The sequence below is a fragment of the Rousettus aegyptiacus genome, unplaced genomic scaffold (genome assembly GCF_014176215.1).
Source record: "Rousettus aegyptiacus isolate mRouAeg1 unplaced genomic scaffold, mRouAeg1.p scaffold_m13_p_15, whole genome shotgun sequence".
Lineage (NCBI taxonomy): Eukaryota > Metazoa > Chordata > Mammalia > Chiroptera > Pteropodidae > Rousettus > Rousettus aegyptiacus.
Genome location: NW_023416290.1, coordinates 2,922,066 through 2,950,049, shown reverse-complemented (window position 1 = coordinate 2,950,049; position 27,984 = coordinate 2,922,066). Strand labels below are relative to the sequence as shown.

Here is a 27,984-nt window from a genome sequence, read left to right as displayed (position 1 = left end):
ATGAACGTAGATCGTGGATGGCGCACTGCAGGACCTCCGTGCATCTCCCTCGCTTATATATAAAAAAGGGCGTCTGTCGTTGCTAGACGACTTCTTTCTACTCTTTACAAAAAGTGTATGTACAATCTCTAGACATATATTAAACTCTCCCTTGTGCAACTTGGGTTAACATTCCTACGACTGAGCCCAGGGCCCCGGTCCCACACAGTGCATCCTCTAAGGTGCTCGTACCTCTTTGCATAGGTATAGGAGAAATAATTCTTCAGTCGGGCAGTCGCGAGGAGGGTAGGAATTTATAGGGCTTGACAAATACTCCCCTCTCCTTGCACCACTACCGCCAAAACCGACCAAGCAACCAACCGCCAACAACCAAACACCAGCCATTAACCAACCCCCAACCAACCACCAAGAACCACCAACGACCAACCCCCAATCAACCAGCCAACCAACCAACCAACCGCCAACAACCAACCAAACCAACCAACCAACCAACCAACCAACCAACCATCACCAACCAACCACCAAGAACCACCAACAACCAACCAAACCAACCAACCAACCAACCAACCAACCAACAGACCGACCGGGTCAGAAAGCCCGATAAACGGAACACAGTGCAAGTCCTGCCCTCACGAAACCTGGAGATTCCTATACCGACGTGTACTCTCCTTTTGCTGTTCTCCATGTTCCCTTCTGAGAAAATTCGTAATGAATAGCTCCACTATTTTTATAAGAAAAATAAAGGTTTGGGTCTTCCCTTTACCCATAAAGCGTTTAGATTGCTCGCTCACCCGCCTCCCAGACACGCTAAAGCATCAACCCTGTCAAAGTGCACCCGGGGCCCACGGTGCCGTGTCGGCCTCACGTGGCTTTCTGGACAGACGGGGCCGCGCGGGCCGTGCGGGCCGTGCTCCATGGGGACAGTCTCAGCCCTCCGCCTTTTCTCCAACCAGGCAGTGTGGCGCTCCGAGGGCGGGCCGCGAGGACCCATGGGCCCGCGACTTGCCGGGCGCATGGCGGCGCACAGATCCCGGCCGTGGTGTGCATCGCCCCCCTGAAGGAGGCATCGGGCTTCCCCGGGCCGGCTCTGGGCCGCGCCGTGGTGGGTACACGGCGCGCCGGGCGTCTCGCGGCTCCTGGGAAGACAAACGGGTGTCCCCGGCAGTGACGGCGGGACGTCCCGAGCTCAGCACGGAGCCGCAGTCTGCTGGTGGCTCCGTCCGTCCCTTTTCGAGCGTCGGCCGTCCAGGGCCCTTTAAGCTCACGGCTCTGCCGTGGTTCAGTTTGGGGCCGTTCTTCAAAACGGGACAAGACGGACAGACGAGAGAGACAGAAACGTTCCCGGCGCGCTGCCCTTGCTGGTAACACCTCGCGATGCACGCTGCTCCGGGAGGGTGCATGGGAAACCGGGAGAAGACTATTCACATGAAAGCAAGCACTGTTCTTTGTACAAATGCTACCGAACGAGGCGTAGCTTTTCGCGCGTCGAAAAAGCCTCAGAAACGGCATTATTCAGGAAGCTCGTCAAACTACGCCTCCTTTCTAGGTCAGACCGGCCTGGCTGGTTCCAGCGCCGCACACGCCCCCGGTTTCAGACCCGGGCGGCGGCCGGGAAGGCTGACGTTTCACACGCGCGGACGGTGAGTCCCGGCTGCTCCCGGCTGGCCCGGTCGCTGCAAGGCCGCGGAGGGCGGCCGCCGTTGTTCGTTTTTCCCTTTGCTGCGATTCCGCCGAGGTTCCCGGACGGGCCGCTCCTGGGCTGCGGGGCGCTGTCCGAAACCTGCCGGGGAGGCGAGGGCGGGGCGGGGCGCGGGGGGGCGCGGGGGGCGCGGGCGGCCTCAGTCGGTGAAGCGCTGGCAGGCCTTCTTCCAGCGGCAGGCGGTGCACCACAGGTCCCGGTTCTCCATGCCGTACACCTTCCGGCACTTTTTGCCCTCTCCCCGCGGCTTCCTGCAAGACACAGGGAGACGCGGTCAGCAGGGGGCCGAGCGGGCGATCTGTGGAGGGCTCCGTGTGCAGAGGGACGGGGCGCGTCACAGGGCTCTGTCCGCTCGGACTGTGCCAGGGGCCAGGTGCTCCGCGGCCCGCACACCTGGCTCTCACGGCTCGCTTCCGTCACCCTCGGGCTCCTATCCGTCCATTCGTGGACGTGCCCATTTGGCCCCCTTCCTAACAGTGGGTCAAACAACGCGCCCGCGGGGCGCCGGTGGCGAGCACTACGCTTCGGAGCCGCTGCGCGCGGGCTCGCGAGCGCGTGCGGGCCCAGGGAATCCCGGCCTCGTCTGGCGAAACGCTCTGCCCCGTCGTTCACGTCACAGCGAGGTGACTGCGACGGGGCTTCGAGGAGACCCGGTACGTACCGTTGCCTATTCTGCAAGAAAACTCACTGTCAACCGTCACACCAAATAAACAACGAATCTCCTTTAACAGTCAAAGGAGGGGGAGACCACGGGAGAAAAGGCACGGGGGCCTCGCCGCTCGGGGGCAGCGTGCGGTGGATTGCGTGTCTGGCTCCTTTTCCTTGCTGTTCTTCGCTTTTCGGTTGAGACGGGGCGTGTGGAGTTTCGGGCAGTCGTACCTTAGGCTGACCGTCCCTCTGGGCGGTGACGACAAGACCGTGTGAGGGTGCTGTCTCTGCTCCCCCGGGCCCACCGGGTGATGATGTGTTGGTGACACCTGGAAGGTACGTGAGAAAAAACAAAGGTGACCCGGCGGGTTCTCTTCACCATGCAGGTGTGCGGCCTACGTCACGTGGGCCGCGGGTACTTGACCCGCACACGGGGAGCCGAGGTGCTCCCGCCACAGAGACCACATGGTGAAATGGATGTGGCGATGCTCAGGGCAGAATTCAAACGCACCCCAAAGAGAAAAGACCCAGCAACAACGAATGCTTAAAAACTCTCCATGGCTTCACACGCATGCCTTCCAGCTTGCCCACAGTACCCTATTTTCACTCGATAATATCTTAATCCTTAAAGTATATTCCTAGCCCGAGCCTCATGGTCTCTTTTTTAAAGAAAGAAAGAAAAAGCTGCAGAGGTTAAAGAGCTATTTAAACTCACGCACCGTGTGGCCCCGGCCTTCTGTCTGCGCTAGTGAATGTAATTCGCAGCCTCTAAATAAACAGCATCTTGTGCGCGATGCCCACACAGCAGACTCGGGGGCCAAAAGGAATAAAGGCAAGAAGCCGAGGGCCCGAGCGAATCTAGAACAAACGTCATCCATGCAAAACCTACTGAGCGTCACTGTGCGCCGGGTTCTCTGATGGCGGCTTCGATTTTCACGGCCACCCCCTGCGACGGTTTAAGTTGTTTTATGGTCCTCATGTTATAGATGAAGAAGCCAAGGAACCGCGAGGTTGAACAACTTGCCCGAGGCCACGGACCCTGCGCCATCCGAGGCCTGAGGGCCGGGGCTGCTCCGAGCTCCTCCCCCTCACGGCTCCACCCCCAATCGTGACAATGGGGGGGGGGTGGCCACTTTCGTTCATCTCTCCTGGCCTCTCTTAGTCTCCTGGTCTCTCTGCATTTGACAGTCACACGTTCTTACAGTCAGCCTGGCTCCCCGCCGCCTTGGGGCAGGCCCGGCAACCCTGCAGAATTCAGGAGCGGTCACGGGCGTCCCCTCAGTGGACGGGTGACGGTCCTACGCCCATGCTTGGAGCACCTGCGAGGTCCGACCCGCCGAAGGAGGCGGACGGCAGACACGCGCTTTAGTTTTGAAAGCGCTGGTGCAGAGCATCGCAAGTGAAGGGCGTGTTTAGGATTCCGCCTCGTGCCTCCTTTCTGAAGACGTGCAGGACAGCGCTCCTGCCCTTGCGGAAGTGGCCCGGGCCCCCTGGGGGGTTCTCCAGAGGAAGAACACAGAGAAGCTCGCATAGGAGTTCAGTGGGATGCCAACCCCCGGCTCTGCGTGCTTTCTGTCAAAGCTCTGGTCTAGAATGCTCCACCCCCGACAGAGAAATTAGGGGCCCGGCGAAGAACCTAGGGCGTTGAGACGAAGGCAGGGAGACAGGGTGCACTGTCAGGAGACGGTGCCTGGCCGCTCTCCTGTCGCGGACGGCGTTCAGGGACCTGAGTGCACTCGCGGCCGGGGGGAAGCACTCAGAGTGGCTTCCGTGCCCTTCAGAAGGGAGCGACTTAATTAATCCAACCTAGGGGGATGCTCCCTGGAGACAGAGACCCAGGCGAGCAGGCTTCAGGAGGGCAGGCCCCCGTGATTCCGGGATTGGAGCTGCCTTCCCAGGGCACGAAGGCTGTCTCAGACGTGACGTCGAGAGCCACTCCGGGTCTTTGGTGTCTAAGGGCAACAAAAAGGGTCGCCCGAAGGGCCGGTCGTTCACCTCTGACAGCACCTCACTGGATCACGGTTCCTGCCGGAAACCTGACGTCTCGGCTGCTCCCGCCTGTCCCCTACCGAGGCCCCTCGCCCCCTTCTCGCGGTCAGACTGACCAGAAGCTCCCCCTAGTCCACGAAGTGGCAACTTTCATAATTACTCTGGATCCACGGCGCTGTTTAAAAATGGAGCTCCAGGAGTATTTTGTGGAAGCGGCAAACTCCCAAATTGCTGCCAGCAGGATGCTTTTTATGGTCGGCTATTCCTCTAGGAAATTTAATAAATATTCATCGACAGAGGACAGCATAATTGATTGGGGCGCTTTCATTATTATCGGCTCCGCGGGAGGCCTTAGTATTTGCAAGGAATCTCTGGGATTCGCCCGTGGTTGATAATAAGAAGCTTTTGTGAGGTCCTCGGGGAGAGGGGCGGAAAGGAGAAAATAACATTAATATCCATCATCAGAAGCCACTTTCCGCACCTTATCAGGAGTTACAAACCACCGTGATCAGCAGCCTGCACATCTGTGGGTGTTCTGTGATAAGCTATAGAAGACCCAATATATTTTTAAATGAAAGTTAGGAATCAGGTTAATTCATGATGATTTATCAGATGGTAATCATTTAATATGCCAAATCGATTCTTATAGACTACTTAAACCTGGTTGCACATTTTAGCACTCATTTATTTTCAAATTACCCATCAGTATGGATTATTCAGGCTTTGGGAAAGAAAGTGACTTCACATTTTGTTTTTTGAACCTTCCATATGACGTACCCATAAACAATCATCTCAAAGTCGTAAATTTTATAAAACCACTCCTAATGATAAACAGCATTTAGACACAGGGTCTTTTTCTGCATTCAGTGATTCATTTTATAACACCTTTTAGAAACATAAATTTACGTTTGGTTTTGGCCCAACCTGTAGCCTTCCGTTTTTCTACTCACTGGAATGCCTGTGAAAGTCACTGGGGGAGATTGCCAGGAAATGCTGAAGCTGCCCCCGTTGGGGGTGAACTTGGCCGACCCTGGAATGGTCACGGGGGGCGTGGCCTGGTAAACAGAAAACAGAGAGCGTTGTTTGCAAGAATATTTACCTCAAGAGTCTTAAGCTGTCATCACCAAGGTAGGGCCTAAGAAATGATCTCAGCTGCATTAATATCTTAGACTAATTATGTAATAGGAGGAGGTTAAATACTGTCAAAGACCGTGGTGAGAAATCAACTTTTCAATATCTTTAAACGATCTATTTAAGGTACAAAAGGAGATGGCTTTTGACTATTGATTTCGGTATTTTAGAGCACCTGTGAGATATAATTCCCCACTATCAAACTGGGAACGACACACTTTTATACCGTGATGGTGGGTGAGTAAATTTGGTATAACATTTAAGGAGGATAATTTGGCAATATATATAAAAATTCTTAGTATTCTATTTATTAGCTATTTGATTTCCAGAATGCATTCCAAGGAAATGGATTGAAGGATGTTCGTTGCAGAACTAAGTATCACATACGAAGAAATAGAAACACAAACATCCAATAATAGGAAAATGGGTAAATAAATTACGTTGTGCCCACAGAGCCATTACAAACGATGACGCAGAATAGTCCCTGGCATGGGAAAATGTTCGTGACATACTCGGTGGAAAAAACGAAGCTGAGGAGAAAAAAAAAAAAAAAGTACCACAATAGATTTCTTTTTTAAACTGAGTAAACATACCCACATAGATCAAAGTCTTGAAGGATATACAAAAATGCTAACCAAGGGACTTTCTTGTCATTGGGGTTAGGGATGGATTTTATTTCTTTGCTTACATTTTAAATATTTTCTATGCTGAACATTTATTATATCTATAAACAGAGAAATCCCAAAATTATGAATATATGGTTTAGGAAGGACCTTCTAGAATCACTCAATGTGTGTTCCAGCTCTCATTTTATAGACGAGCAAAATAAATTAATTAACTTGGTTCAAGCCCATGATTTCAGACTTAAATGGAACACTGACCAACAAGAATAAAGGAATGAATTATTCTTTTTGACCAACATAACAGAGTCAGGAATGAAATTTATCGCATCAACCAGTTCCATACTTAGCTCTACGCCATTGCTCCTGAGTTTGTTTACTAAATGAGTAACTGAATTCCTCCTCTCCAGGTTTCGTTTTCCTAATCATAAATACAGTTGCTGGAGACGGCGGTTTTGTCCATACTTAGCAAGAGCCATGAGCTGTTCATGTTACGTTCTCTGACTCAGGAATCACTCCTCTGTCAATGCGAAGGGGGGAAAAAGCCACTGGCACAGAGAAAAAGATTGGATAGACTAAAACGCAGATACCCAACACTAAGAAAACAACTCGATTTAGCCGAGTACCATCCGAGTACACGGAAAATGTTCCTAAAACAAGGGGAGAGAACACAAATATGAACATGTAAAGGGTTTTTTTTGTTGTTGTTTTTGGTTTTTTTTGAGTTGCCTAAGGTAGTGGAGAATTATGGGTAAAATGTTTTCTTAAAATTTAAACGTACTGACATTTTATTAATCCAAACCAACGTTTAAGAGAGTTAATAACTGCTGGGTCAAGGGGCGCCAGCCATGCACCTGTCTGTGAGGTCTTATGGGACTTCGGAGTGGAGCTGTCAGTCACCTCCAGGGCCATCACGGCACAGACTCTGGGCCCCACCCCGGCTGCTGGTCCATGGGGTCTGGGCAGCCCCGAGAATTTACATGTCTCACCTATTACCACTGCCGGCTTGGGGAACCCTGACACCCACTGCTCTAATCGGGGAGGGTTCGCTACCGACTCGGAAGGCAGGGTGTGGGGTCCCTACCCGGGCTGCGGGGCGGGTCCATCTCTGTACCAAAGCTTTTCAATGCGCCTTTTTCTTCCTCATAGAACAGACTCTCACGGCACGTGCCAGGCACCCTTCTGAAGCCTTTACGACGCTAAGGAACCCTGAGGACAGCCTCCAGGGGCTCTGCGGTCAGTCCCGGGGAGTCCGAGGACCTAGAGGGTCCCACCTGCGAGATCGTGGCTTTAAAAGGAGAGCAAGAGAAACCAAACTCGGCCGCCGGGCTACAGCGTGGGACAGGATGCTGTTTTCCCCGAGTTATCCTCTGCTCACAGGTCAGACCCGGCTGCTTTTGGTCAGGGTCAAAGCGATAGCTCAGGGTCCCTTGCACGTCACCTGGTAAGCGTGGTCGGTGTGCACGAGGTAGAGGGTGGTGGGTGCCGAGCGGCTCAGGGGCGTCATCAGTTTAGGCTCGGCCTTGGCACCAGGGGTCTCCGCTCGGCCCGAGTCCGGGATGGGGAACGTGGGAGGCGAGGCCAGCGGCTGGGAGGGCGAAGCCGGGGCCAGGCTGCCCAGCCCGTCCGCCACCGAGTCCGTGTTGAGCTTGATCTCCGTGTAGTAGAAGTCCTCCTCGCCGTCGCTGTAGTCAGAGTCCCCGACGCGCCTGACGCGAAGGAGGGCAAGGGTCAGGCCGCACCGCCTGGCACACGCTCTTCCCCGCCTGGGAGCCGCCTACGTGTGCCACGGCGCCCACGCCCGTGCCCGGAGGCCCTCCCTCGGGCCTCCAGGCCTCGCCCCTCCGAGCCTCGCCCCGGTCAGTCCACCCGTCCACCACTTACTCAGCGCCACACTGATCATCTGCTCTAGGGTCTCCTGACATCAGTGAGCAAACTGCGGATGGAGTCTGCCTCGATGGAACGGGCAGGCTCGCGGAAGGAAGAAAACTTAAGCGGCACGCGAGGGTCCTTAAGCTGGGTAAGCAATGGCAGGGCGGGTGGGTTTCGACCCGAGTTCAGAGGAAGCCTCTCTGACGTGGGCGGAGGCCTGCGTGAGGTGAGGGGCACACCCATGCCCACCGGCTCGCAGCGGGGCTCACGAGGGGCTGGGCGGGTGGCTCGGGGTTTTCCGAGAAGGGCACAGAGGCCGGTGGCTGGGGCTCAGGGGTCCGGGAGACAGCGGTGGGACAAGCGGGGGACGAAGGCAAAGGCAAGATCGCAGAGGGCTTTGCTGTCCATCCGAACGTGACAGAGGCCCCTGGGGCTTCAAGGGACCACGCAGCTTTGAACGGGGCCCCCTGAGCCTGTCGTCCGGACAACAGAGGACGGAGGCACGGGCCGGAACGGCGGCCAGCGAGGAGGCTGGTCATCGCGATCCAGGTGACCGCTGGCGGGCCGGGTGCGGGTGGCGGTGGGCACGAGGACACGCCGCATTGTAGATGCATTTTGAAGGGTAGGAATCAGACCTCGCTCCTGACTGCCAGGTCCCCTGTCTCCTTCGGAAGGGTGTTCACTTCATCTAATCCACTTAAATTATTTAACTGCCGGGAGCATTTCTGCAGCTTTTTAAACCTGGGATGTGTCTCTGTTCTATTCCTGTGCCCCTTCCTTTCCAGCAAAGGGCAGAAGAAGCTGCCGTGATCCCACTCACGGACTCACAGGCCTGGGGGGGAGGGTGCGTCCCGCACGGGGACGAATCGGGACCAGCCCCAGGGGAGCCGTCTACACTGGCGGATGTGTGTCACATGGAGACGAGCTTCCCCCGGGACACAGTGTGCCCTTCCCTGCCCCACACACAAGCAGCACTCATCCAACGGTCCCATGTCCCAGTCACGTGCTGGGGCTCCCAGAGCAAAGGGGACTTCTCTGTCACAGGCCCAGAGGGACCCTGTCATGGAGAGGCCTTGGGGACCTGGGCCCACTCCTGGGAGTGGCTGGGGGGCTGTGAAGCCCAAAGCCCCGGGGCGATTCTGAGAGCACAGAGTAAGCAGGGAGCCCGGGGGAGGCAAAGCCGCGTGTCGGGCGGGCAGGCTGTGGAGTCACGGGAACGGGGTGCTGCCACTCGCAATCCGAGCGCTGGGCGCGGCCTGCGCTTCTGCACGGGGCTGCGCAGCGGTCAGCTTTCGGGGCAGATGGACTTCAGAACGAATGCGCCACCTCTGCTCACGGCTCAGGACGCTCCCTCCCGATCTTTAAACACCCCGAGCTGCTCAGGTGGCGAGCCGTCCTGCATTAGCGGGGACACCGTGGGGTCCCTCGGGGACGGGCGCAGGCGGTGCCTGCCGTGTGTGGCCTTTCTTGGAGGAGGAGGGTGGGCCCTCTGGCTAGGGGGACGTGTCCCCGCGTCACCGTGGCTCTGATCGACAGCGGTCCTCAAGCCCTTCTCAGGCTCCGTCTGCCTTTCGGGCTCAGCGTCGGAGCCTCTCCATCGGGGAAGAACGCACTCCCAACGTCACAGAGACTCTCGGGGGTCCCTCCCACCCCAGCACCCCACAAGCCGCACGTCGCTCTCGTCCGCTTCGTTTCTGAGCCTCACACTGTGCGCAGCCACACTGCGTGAGCCTGCGGGGCTGATCCCACCCTTACCCCCGGCTTCAGGGGCGCCTGGGCTTCAGGGGCGCCTGGGTTCAGGGCGGGGCCTTCGGAAAGCACCACTTCGAAGCCTCGTTCTTCCCCTGCGGCCTACGCCTAAGTCACCCCAGCGGCCACGCCCTCAGGGGCAGGGAGAGTGAGTGGGCCGTCTGGGCGCAGTGTGGCTGCGTGTGATGTGGCTGGGCGCAGTGTGGCCACGCACGGTGCGGCCGCGCGCGGTGTGGCAGCAGGCGGCCCCCACGCCCGCCGGCCTGCACCCCGGCCTGCACCCGGCCTGCACCCCCGCCTGCACCCCCGCCTGCACCCCGGCCTGCACCCTGGCCTGCACCCCGGCCTGCACCCCGCCCGGGACGGCGCCTACCCGAGGTGCACGGCGCGGATGTGCTTCTGGATGCCCGCCGCCGTGCTCAGCACCTTCCCGCAGTTCTTCCAGAGGCATTTGAACATCACCTTCATGGAGTTCTGGAAAGGGGCGGGAGGCGACATTAAAGTGGACACCGGCCGAGCCGTCCGCGGGAGGAGGAGCGGGCCTGCGGCCTGCGCTCCACCCAGGGCGCCGTCGGCGAGAGCTCCTCTCCACTTTCAGCGCGGCACGTTCGCAGTTTGGGGACCGTGGGTACTACGCGTTCCCATGTGGGCTTTCACGCGTGCTTCGCCCCCGTTTCAGACAGATAAGAGGCAGAACACCCTTCCGGGGTGCCATCGGGGAGGAAAGCGTGCTTCTTTTAGCCTAGAGATGACAAAGTTAGGCGGCAGGCGGGCCCGAAGCCCAGGTTCGCCGGGCAGCGCTGGGGCTGCGGCCTGCGGGGCCTGGGCGGGAGGCAGGGGTGGGGACAAGCGCGCCTGCGGGGCGCCCCTTGGGCCGCGCGCCGGGTTCGGGGCGTCCGCGAGCGCGGGGCGCGGGCAGGGTGGGGCGCTGACCTTTCTCTTCCGGGGGATGGGCTCGTCGAAGAGCAGGCTGCCGGCCTCGGCCTCGTCGATGCCGTCGTCGGGCGCGGGGCTGCGGAAGGGCTTGGCGCTGTCGGCGGACAGCGGCGGCGACGGCGTGGACGGGCTGGACTGGTCGCTGGGCGCGCTCCAGCTCCAGTAGCCGCCGCTGCCGCAGCTGCTGGACGCGGCGCCGCCCTCCTTCCAGGAGCCGCTGAGGCCCTCTGCGCGGCCGGCCGGACGGACAGAGGGACAGACGGACGGACACAGCGTCAGGCGGGCCTGCGCGCCGCGCGCCCACCCCGCCGGGGCGCCCCCCGCGTGCGCGGCCCGCGGGCTCCTAACAGCGCTCCCAGGCGATGCGCTCGGCCCCGCGGTGGAGAGGCAGCAAACCAGAGGGCCGTGTCCACGAGGTCGGGGAGCCCCGAGTTCGTGGGGCTTCCCCGCCCCTGTCGGAGGGGCACCACCTGCAGTCTCCTTCCCGCCCCCCAATGTAACTTTCGAAAAGGAATGTCTCACGGGGTGGTGATCTATGGAATACATTTACAGAAAAAGGTGGTCCGAGATGTAAGGATCTAAGAGAAACCATCGTTTCTGGATAGTTACCCAAAGCCATTGACCTTATTACAACAACGACTAGCACCTGAGATCCGGTGTTTGTCATCGTAGGAAGCTCACGCCCGCTTTACAGATGAGGACCCCGAGGCACCGGGAGGTTGCGTGACCTGCCCTGACTAGCACTCGGGCTGGCGGTGCCAAACCCTGGCCGACCACTTGGCCCGTGGGCTCCGTGTCATGAGCACCCTCCTCTCTCCAGCAAAGCCGAGCTCAGAGAAGAATTTATTGGCAATAATTACTGCTAAGATTGCTGTTGAATTTCGCCTTTCCGCTTGCGGGGGAGACGTGAAATGCTGGCTAAAACGGAGAGACCTTTGCCCAGCGAGACTCTCTCTGAGAGGTTCTTTGAATCACAGAAGATCTGCTTTACCTTGCAAAACGCCTACTCTTAATTAGCTTTTGTATAAATTCAACTTTCTTTGGGGATAATTTCTCCTCCATATTTATGTGCATTTTGAATATATTAAAACTATATTCTAAGTACAAGAAGGAAAAAAATCCCAAAATGCCTCATTAAAAAAATGCTGTTAACATCGGTATCGTTAGCAATGAAGTAAAGGCACACGGTAGACTGGCATTCATGGAAAAAGGTCTTGACTACCTTCACCTAATTATAGATTTCCAGCATATTCGTTGACTACGTCAAACAAAAAGTTCGGTCAGAGGGATGAGCCAGCAGGGAAGGCACCCATTTGAGACAGCGGGGCTCTCACAGAATCACGCGGTCATTTCCGCGGGACTGTGCCTTTGGGGCCGCGATGAAGCCAAGTTAGCGTCTCGCCCTCTGCGGTCTACACAGGAGGGACGCCTTCACTGGACCCCGGTCGTCTGTCACCAATAAGAAGGCCCCATCCCACACAGCATGAGTGCACGAGGAGCCTGGTGTGCGGCCTGAGGTGGCATCACCTGGCGTGACGAACTCCTCGGCAGGCTCGGGAGGCGGGTACACATTCTGCAGCATTTGCTCGTGGAATAAAGTAAGTCCATGGTGCTAGGTGCACAATCACGTTACGTACGAGGAACCGAGTTTATTCTGAGACGCGACTGTTATTACACTTGGCTTCCACTGCTTCGTGTCAGTGCCAGAAGTTAATTTGTTTTCTTGGGAATGACAGACCCTTTAAGGAATATTATTTAATCAGAAGGACCATGCAATATAAAAATGAATTTTTCAGAAAACAGAACTGATTCCTTATGTTTTTAGAGGGCAATGTCTCTTTATCTCAAATGAGTGTTTGCCAAAAATGCAGACAGGCTTTGCAGACCTCCAGCCTGAGAAAACAATCCTTTCCAGGCACAGAAAAGGGTCAGGACAGTTTCCAAAAATTTACTGATATACAATAATCCAGAGATAATCTTTATTTCAGAAAAAAAAAAAAAGCTTTCATTATCATAAACTTCTTTTCCTTCTTAAGAATTTGCTTCCTTTCAAACTTAATGAGGTATCAGACAATTTGGGATTACTAGTTGGGTAGTTATTTTTTAAATCATAATGAACGCTAAATTACTCTCTTTAGAACTATGCTAACGACCGTTTGCATTGAAGAAGCAAAAGGTTTATTTTGGTTCTAACCTTTCAAGAGAAAGGAGCTTTAAAAACATTCTCGACTAAAAAAGAATGCCATGGTAAAAAGCATAATTGCATTAAAATATATTCTTTCTCCTCTGAGGATTCCATGAAATTCTGCAGTTCCTTTTTTCTAGGATTGGTTTTGGGGTGCCTTCGGTTTTGCTGGTACCGCTATCTTCCTGGAGTGGTCCTGCCATGCTAAGAAAGTTCAATCGGGGTGCCTGCTAAAGAGGCCCCCAGAAAGGGCGTCCGGTCCTTCCACAGGCAAGGCCAGGCCCACCTCGAGAGCGCCTTGTCCGCCCCGCATCGAGGTGCCATCGCCCCTGCCTGTGGTGATCGTGACAGTGGCACTATGGACTCGCCGTACTGAGTCCCCGGCCTCACGATCCTTCTCCTCCCCACAGCTGAGTGCGTTTCGGTGAGGACTCACCGAATGGTCAACACACTGAACCCCTTGCGCTTACGACCAAACTACGTGGGAACCACAGCTCGGTCTCCGCTACGTCTCCGGCTGCCTGGCAGGCTCTGCCTGGGTTCGCGCCCCTCTGCGGAGCCCGTGCGTGGTGGCGAGCCTCAGCCCTTCCCTCCCCAGCCCCCGCCCCCTCCTCTTCACCCTCTGCCTCTACGCGAGTCTCCGGGCTGATCGCACCCGCTCTCACGGCTTCGACGAGTCGCCTTCAGATTCGGCATGAGCAGCCCAGCTCTCTCCCCCGCGGGGCCCCCGGCTGCCACACTGCGGCCCTGGCGTGACCCTCGGGCGCTGCCTACCAGCCATGTTTCCACCGGGCCCCACTGTCTCCTTCGGCGACTGCACCTGTCTCAGGGAGAGGGCCTCCTTGCGGACGCGCACCCGCACCGTCCGCGGCGCCCGCTCCGTCCATCGCCCAGGCCTGCGGCTTCCACCTTCCTCACGTGGCTGGGCTATGTCCTAGTCGGTCCCCCTCTGACCGCCAAGGCGCGGGACTCCCACGTGGTTTGGTTTTGTTTTGGTTGCTTCTTTTTTGGTTTTGGTTTGTTTTTGGTTGTTTCTTTTTTTGGTTTTGCCTATAAACCCAACTGTAACTTTCCAGTGCCGAAATCACTCAATAGCTGACCTGTAGCCTCAGAGCGATGTCCAAACTCCTAGCTGGACATACATGACCCCTCGTGACAGGTCACCTGCCAGGGCCTCCAACCTCGTCTCCTACCGCCCTCCTCCCTGTCACAATGATTTATACGAGTCCACGCTGTGCCACAACTAAGACAGCGGCTCCGCAACCAGAAAGACGTGGAAGAGAATTTCAGTTCTGCTATTTATAAGTCAATGAATCCCCGCGTGCCTCAGTTTACTCATCTGTAAATGGCGGCAATAACGTCTCACAGAGTTGTGAGAATTACATGAGATAAAGCAAGCCAAGCACTCTGCACGTGGCAAGTGCTCAGTAAATGCTAGCCATTATTACGGCTATGATCGACGGTCTTTTTTTTCCCTCAGAGAGATGCAACACCACTTAGAGGAATGGATACGGTTTCCAATGATGCACTCAAACCATCCAGTTTAGCACCTAAAACATATATGCTGAGTGAATGAATCAACTAAATAATTCCATGTGATTAAGGAGTCTAGGATAATGCTTTTTCAGAACACTTAATCCTCAGTGTTCTTTGATGTAATTACTTCTCTAATCAATCAGAAAAAAATTGCTGGAGAAAACAACTTCATTAGACCAATCTCCATTTACCTGGGGGGAAAAAGAGCATAATTACTGCAAAGATGTGTTCTGGAAAGGTGATGGGGTTCAATTAACGTGTGTGGGATGGATGGATGGATGGATGGATGGATGGGTGGATGGATGGGTGGACGGACGAGGTGCAGTGGGGTCTCTGGAAACATGAGGAGAAAGCTGACGGCTCTGAGGGCTCCATTTTGTTCATATTTCTCACTGCTTCCTGCTCATGCTGAGAGTTAATTGTTCATTGGTCACACAAGAATGAGGCCGCTCAGAGGCAGCTGTGGTCTCGGTGCCAGGGGCCCCGCACCCCACTTACCACTGGGCCGCACAGGAGGGCTTCGGACCAGAGGGCTGGTGGACAAGCTGGTTAGTACCATGGCTGCCGTCACTTTGTCCATGTCCAGTTCCTCTGAGGATTTCCTGGAAAACAGGGAGGGACACCGTTAACGGGGCTCGCCCGCGCCGATCAGGGGCACGCCGCGTGCCACACGCTACCACGCGTGTTGACGCCCTGAACTCATCCTCTTTGAAAACCCAAGCGTTTGCTAGTCGTATCGCAGCGGTAATGAAGCTGAAGTCCAGGGGCCGAGTGATCCGGTCAGAACTCTGCGGTGCAAGGGAGAGAGGAGTCCCGGGTTGGTCACCCGTCTAAGGAGTGTTTACTGAGAGCACGAGACACTGCTCGAGGCACGGTGATGTGTGCGGAGCAGCAGACGAGGCTGGCAGGGACAGGCACAGTCATCAGGGACCAAACGAGGGACGGAATGGTTTCTGACAGTGACAAGTGCGCTGCAGGGCGTAAACGGGCCAACATGACCGTGGCTACGGTGGCCGCGCTGAGGTGGCCAGGAGAGGCTTCTCTGAGGAGGTGACAGCTGAGGGGACGTGTGCAGGGGGCAGAGAAGTGGCCGTGAGCGGGCGGGGAAGGCACAAGGAGCAGCGGGTATAGACAAGGCAGCAGCCGTGAGGCTGGCTGTTCGCAGAGTGACCTCGTTAGTGTGAGAAGGGGGGAAGGGTGCAGAGCTGGTCACGTGGGCTCCTAGGGCCGCGGGAGGGGTCCAGGGTTATTCTAGGTGGAACAGGAAGTCGCCGGAAGGACGTAAGCAGGCCTAGCGAAGTCACAGGATTCATATTTTTAAAATAATTACCTGAGTCGCTATAGGGTGAATGGACTGTAGGGAAGGCGGATGGAAACAGGGAGGCCAGGCAGGAGAGAAGAGTTTGAGCTTGTTTCAGTAACGAAGTAAATAAAGAGAGACAACATGTAAGCAGTGTGCCCACATCAGGTCAATTGCACCTGCCCCCGGGAGATGAACGTCTCAAATTGGGGAACCCCGGAAGAAGCACACAGAGGAGTAACAAGCCGCATTGACAAATGGACTGTCCCATTCGCAAAGGCGGCTTTCACTCACAGGTGTGCCGTACGATTCGTAAAAGCAACAGAGTCGTAGAGATAGACGCTTAAGAGCATCGTTTCCCAAAACAGCGGGAAACGAGATTCTGAAACTGGAGAAAAATCAAATTTTTCCATATTTGTGTGGGGGGGGTACTAGTCAATTAATTTCATGATGAAGTCATAAAAATTATTACAATTTGTCTCGCTAACAACTCCATTGATGCTAAATTACTAAGCAAAGCCTACTCTGCCGATCCAAGGTCCCCAGAGATGAGAATATTTGAAATTTCCTTCTAGAGTTTTCTCAAAGTACCTCACACTCCTTGGAAAACTGCTCCACTGAAAGACAAATCCCCTTTTTTCAGAGACCGGCAATGACACAGGCTTCGAGAACGCAAGCTTGAGAGCACACAGTGAACCGCACTCTGCAGAAGTTCTCGAGACGACCTCGCATACCAGAGGAAAAGCCGCTCCGCCATTTGGCACGCCGTTAGAAGACTTTACAGAATTTCACGACATCTGACATTTGCGAGGACCTGGTCCCCAGGCATCAAGGGGAGGCCAGTTCCCTGCCACGGCACTGGGGGGCGGGGGGCAGGGGGCTGTAAGCACCTTCACACCATTCTGAGTGGTGTGGTTGTCACCCCACGTAGTCACGTCGCAGGGGAAGGGAGTCCCTGGGGCCTCGGAGGAGAAGGGCCTGCTGTGTAGACTGCCACGTAGACCCCGAGGCTCCTGCGGCCGGCCGCCCTGCCCGGGGCCGCGCGGTCAGGCTCACCCCATGACAGGGTGGGGCACTCTGTCATCTCCGCCAGGCAGGACCGGCCGCAGGACCGGCCGACCGCTCTTCCCAAACGCCAGGCTTCGCCTTTTCTCTTACTAACAGAGGTGTAAGCATTCGGGTAACAGGCCCTGGCGCTCGGGGCGGGAACATGTCTCGACTGCGGAGAGGCGGTCCCCGGCCCGCCGCCCCGGCTCCTACGTGGGTGATGCCTTTTCTTCTTCTGCATCCTGGTGCCGGGGACTTATTTTTCCTTCCTCCATCTGCTTTGTAGCTTTTTTGACTTTTTACATGTAACGTTTGTTTTCGAGGTCTAATGGACGATTGACTCAAAAGATGACATATGTGTCTTTTTAAAATACGAAGATCAACAGAATGCATCGTTATAAAGTTATAAAGTGTTTTTTGTTTTTGTTTTTGTTTTTTTTTTGCATTGCCGGAGTCTGCTGCTACGTTTCCGTATAATTACTGTCAGACAGCGGATCCCAGCAGCCAGGGGGCAGAGCGGGGCACGCGGCAGCATCGTCAGCGTGTTTCTGTGTTGGGACGGCCTTCGGGTTTCCCCGGGCATTGCGGCCACTGACCATGCCACCACACGGCACAACGCAACAGTGACAAGGCGCGGAGGACGGCCCTGCCCACGCCTCCGCCGCCCGCATTTCTCAGCGTGCGTGCGTGTACCGCGCCGCGTGAAATGTTTCTAGATCATACGGCCTTGTGCCGAGATGTGTTTTTGTTTTTTTTTTAAATCTTTGCTTAATTTCTTTTGGTACGGTGCTATCTAATTACTGATTAATTGGTGTTACAAATTCAAATCCTTATAATTAAACACGAAGAGTTGATACACAAAGTAGAGTTTGTTACTCTTTCAGAAAGCTGCTGGTACATTTAGAGCTGCCGAGAAAAAAAGCCGCTTGACGCGATATTAAATATTCTCTCCTAATTTGAAATTGAATTTGAATCTACTGTTGAGAAGCGATCACATGTTTACACAAGGCTGAGACCTTTCCCAATGAACCTTTCCTCCCAGACCTAGTTGAGTCCGATGAGACGTAACAATATTTAGAATTATTTTAAAAATAAGTCATATTCATTGTCGTTCTGTAGACGATTTGTGCCTCGGGTCGACCTGGCTTTGATGGATGGGGAGGACTTCCAGGTGGGAGAACCACATTTCCGGGCGGGAAGCGGGCGTCCGGGTTGAGGGATGTAGTGGGAGATGAGGGACTGTGCCCAGGACGGTTCGCCAGGCCTCAGGTGCCGGGCTCAGCGGTCTGTCCTGGGGTCTTGTCGGCGGACAGAGAGCGAGCCGCTGAACACGCATGAACCTGGCAGAGGGACAGACCGTCAGTCTGTATTTTAGAAACGGGTCAAAATGCAAAATGGAACGAGAAAAAGAAACTAAAGGCAGGCTATTTAGGTACTTTTGGTTAAATCCGAATTCAAACTCAAAGTCCAAGACTCGCTAACTGCTCCCCTGTGAACAGACAGCGTTACGTCCGTGAACGCAGAATCCCCACGCTGCCCGCCAGGGCGCCTCAGGGAGAAGAGGGGCGCAGACTCTCCGCGCCGCTAGCCGTGTGAGCTGGCTTGACAACCGGCCTTCTATGTGGAGAACGGACTGCCTGGTGACCGTGCAGCAGGGCGCGGGGTGACAGCGTCTGTGACAGGAAGAGGGGGCCGGGAGCCGGGAGCCGGGAGCCGGGAGCCGGGAGCTGGTCGCCGGTCTGGCCGCAGCGCTGGGCCGTGGCCGAGCCTGCCCAGCCACACTGTTCAGGCCGTTTGTCTTTCCAGCCTCCTTCTGTCTGAATGCCGTCTGCTTGGAGGGTGCGTGCAGGCACTGTCTTCCCCGGCTAACCTGCCGGCTAAGAGAGAAATGTTTTACACCCCCCAGAGCCCTAAAAGACATTTATGTGTAATTAAAGTAGTAACAAACGGAAATAAAAATGAAGGATACATTCTTTAGATTAGCACTAATCCTGTTCCTTAGCAACTAGCGAAATCTGCTGTCTAGACCAAGTTCGATTACTTTCAAAACTTGTGCTAATCCTAAAACCAGGAACAGAGTCTGAAAATAGAATACCTTCCCCAGGGAAAGCCACGGTAACCATGCCCGATCTTAGAGCTCTGGGGAAGCTTTCGCTAAGAGTTTGGCAAACGGGATTCGGTTAACTCCTAAATGTGATCAATCCCTCAAACTCTGTTTCCTTTCTAAAGAAATCTTGTAGCAAAAGCGGCCAGTGTTAACTCTCCAAATTCCTTTGAGCTGTTGTTTCTTTTAAGACAACAGGGAAGATTTGGGAAAGTTGACTATTGCGACAAAGTGTCCAATGGCCCTGATCGAACAAGACAGGAGAGCGAACACATCCTAACATGTCCTAACACAGGAGGCAACTGACCAGAGCCTCCGGAGCGCCCTGTGGTGCAGGGTCGTCTCACGGGAATTTCCAGCGTCACGGATCGATACTTCCGCAGAACACAAGAGAAGCCGGTGGGTGGGGATTGTGGCAATGTCACCTTGCTGTGAGAACTAGCACCCCGTTGTGTCCTCGGTGTCTCTGCCTGGCTCACCGTGGGTGGCTGGCCGTGTGCACACACGCTGGCCCGTGGGCCGCACGCCGGGTAGCAAGGAACCAGGCAAGCGCTTTGCCGTCCCGTCCGCTTCGCCCAGAAAGATGGCACTCGGTCCTGTCCCTTGCTGCTCTCTCCTCTGGGGACCTCCCGCCACCGACCTCTCCCCTGGCCCTTGTCTCTCTGCCCGTTGGACCCCACGTTCCTTCATAAACGGCTCCTCACACATCCTCACCTTCCCCTTCCACTGGGCTGTCCCCCAGGCTCATCCTCCTTCCCACTGGGGTCACTCGCTCCCCATCCCCCCGGGAGACTGTCCCCATCCACCCTCAGGCAGCAGCCCCTGGTCCCTCGAGGTTCAGCGGAGTGGTCCCCTCGCTCTCTGCCCCTTCATAGTTCAGGCACCTGCTGGACTTTCCATCCGCACCTTTCCCCCTATTTTGGCACATAAATTATAGCCCTTATTTCCCCTGAGCCCAGAATTCGGACCCTGGGAGGCGCAGCAAAAGCATCCGCCAGCTGTGTCACTTCTGGCCCCGTAGCCCCAACAGGGTCTGGCAGAGCGATGGACCTGAGATCCGGCGTGGTTGGGGGGACTGTGGTTCCATCCCCGGCGACTCCGTTTATAGCTGAGCGATTTGAGGCGGATCTCGCAGCTTTGCGAAGCTTCGTGTTCCTCATTTATAAAACAGGGATGAGAGTAACACTGACCTCAGAGGGTTTGGGAAGGATTAAACAAAACAACGCACATAGAATACCTGGCCTGCACCACACGCTCAACGAACAGTAGTGATTATTAACATCATCCTTTACCCAAATTCTTATTTCAGGTTAAAAACCTAAATTGTACCTACTGAACTGTTTAGGTGAAATAATGGGAAAAGCCCCAAAAGTGGGAGCAGGGGGTGATTAGACAAAGGAAGCTGGGCGACACGGGCAAAACCTTTTTGGTGTGACGTGGCCCCATTTCTTTAATCTGTGAGTCGTTCGACGCGTCCTTCACGGGAACATTTCTTTACCGGCCCTGAAACACGTTGGCCCGTCTACGCGTAACCGACTCTGCTCCGGCGTCTGTGATGTCCCTCTGCGCTCACAAAGGCCCGCAGAGCCGTGCGTGACCTCTGGGACGGCAGTGGGACGTCACCAAACGAGAGGGCCCACGTCGCCTGAGCGCAATCCCGAGCGAGCAGCGGGACGTCTCGACGTGGGCGGCCGCGGGGGGTCCGTCACCCAGGCGAGCACCGTGACGCCCCAGGCGGCCTCGGGGGGGCAGCGCCTCGCCCCCGAGCTTCGCGGGCGCGGCGTTCTTCCCCTTGAGTTTTCCGTCCTCTGCGTCTGCGCCGTCACCGGCACGTGCGCCTGTCGCCCAGCACCTCTGCGGCCGGACGGCGGACGCATTCGAGCTGTCACCCCGGTGTCTTGTGCACGGACAGTGGCCACGCCCTCATTCTCCCCCTCGTGGAATCGAGCCTGCTTACTGAGCCGTCGAAGGCGGACGGTCGCACACTCAGCTGCGTGCACCGGGAGAGGCCGCCCCCCAGGGACGGCAGGAGAAGCCGACACGGTCAGGAGCACAACGCAGCGGTCAGTGCTGGGCCTGGCAGCAGGGCAGACACACCGCGGGGTGGCCGCGGCCGCCCGCCAGGGCCGATCCGGTTTCCCGTGATGAGAGGCAGATGAATACAGGTCGCGAACGCCACGGCGGGCTTCGGCTCACGCCGAGGGGAGGCCACGGCCCGGGCAGGGCGAGCGCCGTGGCTGCCGCTTCACATTTCTTCCGAAAACAATACGAATGGCTTAGAAGCCTGGGATGGCGGATTAATACGTAATGAGAAAGGTGTCACTGTAGACACGGGAGGGGTCAGGTGTACGCGATCACTTCCACCCACCTCTGCCGGTGATTGTCGCGCACCAGCGGAGCAGCGGTTTATAGGCGCATCGACTGTAAGACACGTGGGTGAAACTACAGCTCATGAGCCACGCGGCACGGTTCCGCTCCGAGCTATCACAGGGCTCTCGGTATTTCAAATGCGAATAGACCTCTATCAGTCGACAGCTCTGAGGCGACCCCTCTGGCTTCCCTCCACCCCCATTGTTTTGAATCATTAAGAAAGCTTATAAATTTGCCTTTTACATAGTTGAATTGAAGCCGTAAAGTTATGACGAGAAAATAAGCCATTTTAAAACGATAACAAAAATACGGAGGAAAAAGCCTTCTGGGTATGGCACGTCTCTAACTCCGTTGACACTGCTTTCCTCACTCGAATGCGCTCTCTCCGAAGACTCATCCCGCACAGACAGAAGTAAGCACCTGCTCTCATCTGCAGGCAGGTACAACCTTCAGGGGTTCGGAGAGGTCGCACTAGCTGCTGTGTTAGCCTGAGTCCTCCGAGAAGCCGTCACCGAGACGCGATCAGCTCTGGAAGCGACTTATTGGGGCAGATGTCGGTGAAGGACGGAGGGGCCGGAGCACGAGGAGGCAGGGAGCGGAGCCTGCAAGGAGGAGGGAGGCGAGGAAGGGCTGGGGAAGAGGAGCTTCAAGCAGTTCTCGGAGTCTCAGCTCAAGTGTCCTGAGCAGCCTGCGCCTTAGAGGGACAGTCCCACGTCGGGCAGAGGGGCCCGGCACCACCAGCCCCGCCCGCTGGGTCCTCAAAGAGGAGGACTTCCTGTCTCCAGGACTGTGGGAGGGAGGACCACTCCACTACGCAGCCAAGACCGACCTTTATGCCGGCTCCCATGGGCTGTGGTCCTGCTGGGCAAACCCACGGCAATGACATGGCTTCGGGAAGAGCATGTTACACCTTACAACCCATTACGATTGCTTGAGGAAACGGCCGTGCGTAGGTAAGCGGAGGCAGCCAAGGTGACGACTCACGGCCCCCCGCTGACGCCCAGGCATGGCGACTAGCAGGCTGGACCACGCACAGCCCCAACCGATTCACGTGACAGGAAGTGCACCGAGGGCCACCCCGTTGGTCTTTCGACGCATTTAATTCAGTACCATCTTACGGACTTTTTTCCCCAAAAACTGGAGTTATCGTGGGATCGAGGGAGCCTTGTCTGAACAGAGAACCAGTCCAGACAGAGAGAAAAAACGTCTCTGGATGGAGACGTGTCCACAGCCGAGTTCCCGTGAAGCCGCTTCTCGGGGCCGTTTATAGGGAATCTGGACGAGGCTGCAGAAACACATGTGGATTTGCCGACGGTCCGACCTCTGGTTGACAAGGATGGGTTTCAGAAACTGTTTTAAGAGCATATTAAGTGGGCAAAAATACTGGCACATGTTAACGTGAGAAAGTGGAAGGGAGCAAGTGTATCACAGAAAAACCGATCACAAACTTCCAGGCACATGAGAGCTGAGTGATCGACTTCAGCCCAGAGGAGCTTCCTGGGATCAAATGACAGAATCCACTATTAGGAAAACTACCCCGGGGTCAGCCGGGCAAGCTGTCACCTGAAGCCCCTGACCCTGCCATTGCACCCTGACCCTTTGCTCTCACGGTGAGAGACTCACCACCCCGAGGGAGCCCCTTCCTTTTTCCAGACAATTCAGTGTCTAGAAAGTTCTCTTTCATATTGAGGCAACAGCTGCCTTTTCCTTACATAGTTCAGGGATCTGGGATGACGAACGGCACCCCTTGTCCCCTAAACGACGCTCACGTTCGAAGGACTAGCATGCTCCCTGCCTGCAAGTCTTTTCCTCTTTTAAATACATTAAACATCCCGTATGCCTTCAATGCTTTGCTCCAAACAGTCTAAATGTCCTAATTATCCACGCCGCTTGCCCACTGCGAGATAAGCTCCAATTTGCTTCTGTCCCATGCTCAGGATTGAAGCAGCATTTCAGGCAGGACGTGGCCGGTGCTCTGTGAAGGGGGCCGTGTTCTGGGAAACTCCTTTTTTTAAAAAAAAAAAATAAATAACAGCTTTATTAAGATATAACTATATACCCCCAGATTCATGCGTTTAAAGCATTCGATGCATTGGGTCTGAGTGTGTTTACAGAGTCATGCAGCCGCTAACATTTCTAGAACATTTGCAATTGCTCCCCGGCCGTCACCTGCTGGCAGCCACCAATCTACTTCCTGTCTCTGGATGTCCACTTCCTGTCTGCTCTGAACATGCCACACAAACAGGCTCGCACGATGTGTGGTCTCTTGCGACTGGCTTCTTTCACTTAGCAGAATGTTGTCAAGGTTTATCCACGTTGTAGCCTGTATCCGAACTTTCCTTCTCTTAATTGCTGAATAAATATTCCATAGTAAGGATACATCACATTTTATTTAACCGTTCATCAGCTGATTAACTTTTCTGTTGTTTCTATTTTTTTTTCTGGCTGTGTGCGTAATGTTTTTATCAATATTCATACGCAAGATCTTGGGCGGCCACATGTTTTCGATTCTCTTTGGTAGACACTTAGGAGTGCCGTTGCCGGATCATACTGTAACCCTACGTTTAGCCTCCTGAGAAACTGCCAGACGGTGTTCCACAGGGGCTGCACCATTTGTACCTCCCCCAGGAATGGACGAAGGCTCCAGTTCCTCCCCGACCTCTGCAGCACTCGCCGTGGTCCATCTTTTTGATAATCGCCACCGCGCTGGGTGTGAAACCCCTCTGATGTGCATTGCCCAGACGACTAACGGCTTCGAACACCTGGGCTGGTTCTTCGTTTGTCTGTCTCCTTTGGAGAAATGTGTACTCGAGCCCGTCGCCCTTTTAAACTGGATTGCCTTTTTCTTATTGGACTGTAAGAGCTTCGGTGCGTTTGGATACTCAGACCAATATGGGACACACGATGTGCACATGTTCGCTCCCATTCCGGGGCCATCTTTTCCCTTTCCTGATTGTGTCCTCTGCTGCACCGAAGTTTTAGACTTTGATGAAGCCCACGGTAGCTATTTCCCCTTTCGTCATTTGCGCTTCGGTGTTATATCTAAGAAACCACTGCTTAACCCAAGGTCATGACCTTCACTCCGCTGTTTTCGTCTAAGAGTTTTATAGTTTTACTTCTTAACCTTTGGTCTTTAATTCATTTTGAGTTGATTTTTTATGTGATTGAGGTTGGCGTCTAACTTTATCCTTTCGTATGTTGATATTCCAGTGGTCTCAGTACCGTTTGTTAAAAAGACAGTTCTCGAGTTTCCTTGGCTCTCTCATCGAAAACCCTTGACTGCCACAGGGGAGCCCCTTCTAGTAATGCTATTGAGCATTTGCTTTTCACACTGTCGACCCATTCTGAGTTTACTGTCCACTAAATCCTCTCGGTGCGTCATAGGCGGTGTTCAGCCACATGTCCTCGCCCTGCCCTTGTGAGGTGGAAATTGGGGCCCGGATATAGACTTCGGTTTCACTGCTGTAAATGTCACCCCTTCAGCTCAGCTGGTCATCGCGGTACGTTGGGAGCTTTGGGAGGTGGAGTCCGACGCCCCGCCCATCCCCTGTCCCGCCAGTTATTCGGATCGGTCATGGAACGGTTGATAGGCCTCGGGTCGGGCCACTGGTAGAAGCATCGGTGACTAGGACACGGTGCCTGCTCTCACAGAGGAGGCGCACAGGAGACGGATAATGCGGAAGTGAACTAACGAGCTGGACAACTCCGAATCGCGAGCTGCTCCGCTCGCAGGTCCTGCGGGGGGATTCCTTCCACCTGCACCTGCTTTTAGCAGCATCTGAGCCTCCACTGCCATCGTGTGTCTGGATGTCCCTGCTCAAGGTCCACGTCGGCGAGGAGCGCACTTCGGGGGGTGCCCCCTGTGCGGCGGATGCTGTCCTCACGAAGAGCGCCTCTGTGGGACCGCTCATGGGGGTGCGCCGCAGGGAACCCTGCCGTCCCGACGTGGCCTCTCGACCTGTTACACGAGAGAGGGCCTGGCGCACCAAGCCACATTTTCCTGGATGAACGACGCAGCCCTCTGTGGCGCGGTCCAAGCATTTCGCCAGCAGCCGCGGCACGACGTGGGCGCACGCCCTTCCTCTCCGTGAAAATCATCATCTCGCAGGAAGTTCGCGGGGTCAAAGGACAGTAACGGAAAGAGAAAGTCCTATTGGAGCTAAGGAAAATGACATGCACCCGAGGGAACACCTCGCCCCGGACCTCTGTCACCTCTGAGATGAGGGTCTAGGCTGCGGACGAAAAGCAGCCTCATCCGCAGAGACAAAAACAGCGACGGACGCGCCCAACCAATATTTGTGGAACAAATCCAGGGAAACGTCTGCGCCGCTCAGAACTCCGGCCTCTCCTGCACGTTCTCTTGCCGCTGAGACTTCTAAGGTTCCTCTGACTCCCGGACTTCCTGGTTTTCGTTTTCCTTTGTTTCCTTTGGTATTTCTAATTCCTTCACGATCAACGAGCCACTGACTCGAGGAGGCTTTCTGACCACCTGCAAGCTTTTGGCACCGCCGGACAACGCCGTTCCGCGAGGTTACCGGACGCTATTAACCATCGCCTCTGGCTAGCCTCCTCTGTGGGTCTCTGATGCTGGCGGGTCCAGGGCTGTGACAGCTCAGTACAGACATTTTGCTCAGCACAAACAAACTCTCTCTGTTGCTACCGATCTTTACTTTCTGCCATTCTGCATCCATGCACCCAAGAAGTCAGACTTAATATTCATCAATTCAATGACTCCATGGAAACAAGTGATTTCTAAGATGAAAAAGAATTATGAATGCATGCTGATCACACGTCTTGGCTGCAAAAATCCAAATTCTGACTCATCAAATTAAATTACTCATTAAAACTCAGGCATCAGAGGAGACTCTGCATTCAGGTCCTGACATCTCTCAGACGGGACCAGGAACGAGACAATACCGCTAAGAATAATTCACTGCCCTGTTCTCCTGGGCAGAAACACAGAAGGAACTTCTAGGATCGCTGTTGGCGCACTGAGCCCACACAAGACGTCAATTAAAACGCCCTGTCCTTTGTTTTCGGGAAGACCGCCCTAGAGGCACGTTTTCATTCTCCCCAACGTGAGCACTTTATTCTCTTTCTCGTGAGAGGTTCGGAAGGGCCTCCAGAGGCCCAGCAGTTGGGACAGTATCCTGGGCAACGGCTCGGTTATGGCGGTGACTCTGCCGCTTGGCTCCGTGGCATGCTTCCCCGTGCTGTGGCTTCTGACTTCCGATTGGAGGATGTGGGGCCACAGGGCAGCACGCCCCAGGGAAGGGGCCCTTCCTCACCCGCCGTTCAGAGACCGACTCGAAAGACTGGCCTCGTCTTGCCATCTTCAAACTTCCCTACGCATTAGACTCCCTTGGAGAACTTTCAAAAATAATGTAGATACCCGGCTTCACCCCAGACGGATGAAGTCAGAATCGCTGGGACGGGCCCGAGGCCCTGATGTGTTCAGAACATCTCAGGAGACCGTACTGAGTGGTCTGTGTTCAGAATGCACGGTTCCCAGGTGAGGAGCCCCAAGAGCCTGGGGACCTCTACCCACGCCTTCCCAGGGCCTCTCCCGGTGTCATTTAATGGCTTCTGCCCTTCTTGATAAACACCAGGCGTAGGAGCATTGAACCAAGTCTCGAGACATGTTGGCACCGTGGGAGAGTGACTTTGACGGCCATGGTGTGGATGGGTCAAGAGACCAGGATTCTCTCCAGCAGGCCACGGAGTTCGCATCCTCGCACCCGCCTGCCTCATAAAACCCTTCATTCTCGTGACAGGGTCGAAGGAAATCAGATCGCCGAGGAGGAGCTCAGCAGCTCCCAGACGAATCTCTGCCTGAGACCTCCATCCTTAAGACATCTGCCCTGAGCCCCCCAGCACCTGGAGCCAAAGTGTTCCAGAAGACGCCATTCATTCTCAGACCATGGAGCTGATCTCGGTTGTCTGGTGACTGTGCGAGGAAGCGCGGTCTCGTTCGCCCAGGGCCCTAACGCGGAGCCTAACGGCCTGTGGGTAACGCTGGAACCGAGATGCGCAAACCGAGTGCCGAATCTTGAGAGAACGGAATTTACTTTGGAATGACGTAACTTTAAGAAAACAGAAAGAGGAAGAAGCTTGAGATTTCTTTAGGTTCAAGAAAAGGAAACATGCGGATGTCACAGTCTGGACGTCTGAGACACACCAAGGAAAGGAAGCTGGGGGCAGCGGGGGACGGTGGGTAGAAGGACGGGCCATCACCGGTGTCTGTAGTGGAAGCTGCGTGGGGGGGGCGGGGGGGGGTCATTGTCCTCTGTCTAATTAAGACATTTCGACATTTACATTGCGTGCCTTGAGGTATTCTGAGACCACCCCCCCCCGCCCCCTATGGCATCCTCGAAGGAGAGAAATAGCTAACGCAGAAGTCAGAAGGCCTTGCTCCGGCTTGTTTAAGTCCCTTTCATATGCATCCCACCCCCCCACCCCCCACAATGAGTTATGGAGGTTTTGTCACCATGCTGACTAAGCGGGTCGGGGCCCTGAAGGCACCTGCACCCTTCCTGACTCACAGTTCCTAAAACTATTTTCACTTAATGTTGACAGTCCAGCGGAAGACGTCACAACACACTTGCTCGGTCAGGTCATCAGAAAAGGTGACTGAAGAGGAAAACCATAAATAATGCTATATATCAGCCTGACACGTTTTATTTTTAATTCTAAATGTGAACCAAAAAGGGGCCATGTGGCTGGCCTGCTAGGCTCAGCGGCCAGACGCAGCCCCACGGGTCAGTCCAGTCGTGAATTCCTGGCTGGGGGGCCACGCGG

At 55.1% G+C, this 27,984-nt stretch overlaps 1 protein-coding gene across 2 annotated transcripts in view; it reads right to left on the bottom strand.

Annotated features, from left to right (window-relative positions):
- Positions 1–1,731: 1,731 nt before the first annotated feature.
- Positions 1,732–27,984, bottom strand: part of ZNF704 (zinc finger protein 704) — an 84,959-nt gene continuing 58,706 nt past the window's right edge. Inside the window, exons 3-9 of one of the 2 annotated variants that reach the window (XM_016151468.2) lie at positions 14,864–14,967; positions 10,642–10,871; positions 10,082–10,182; positions 7,529–7,796; positions 5,287–5,391; positions 2,579–2,676; positions 1,732–1,950 (exon numbers count right to left, since the gene is read on the bottom strand). In XM_016151468.2, coding sequence (XP_016006954.2) covers positions 1,839–1,950; positions 2,579–2,676; positions 5,287–5,391; positions 7,529–7,796; positions 10,082–10,182; positions 10,642–10,871; positions 14,864–14,967 — 1,018 coding nt within the window. In that variant the 3' untranslated portion in view covers positions 1,732–1,838. The remainder of the gene's footprint in view (positions 1,951–2,578; positions 2,677–5,286; positions 5,392–7,528; positions 7,797–10,081; positions 10,183–10,641; positions 10,872–14,863; positions 14,968–27,984) is intronic. The other variant, XM_036232775.1, reaches the window with a different exon arrangement.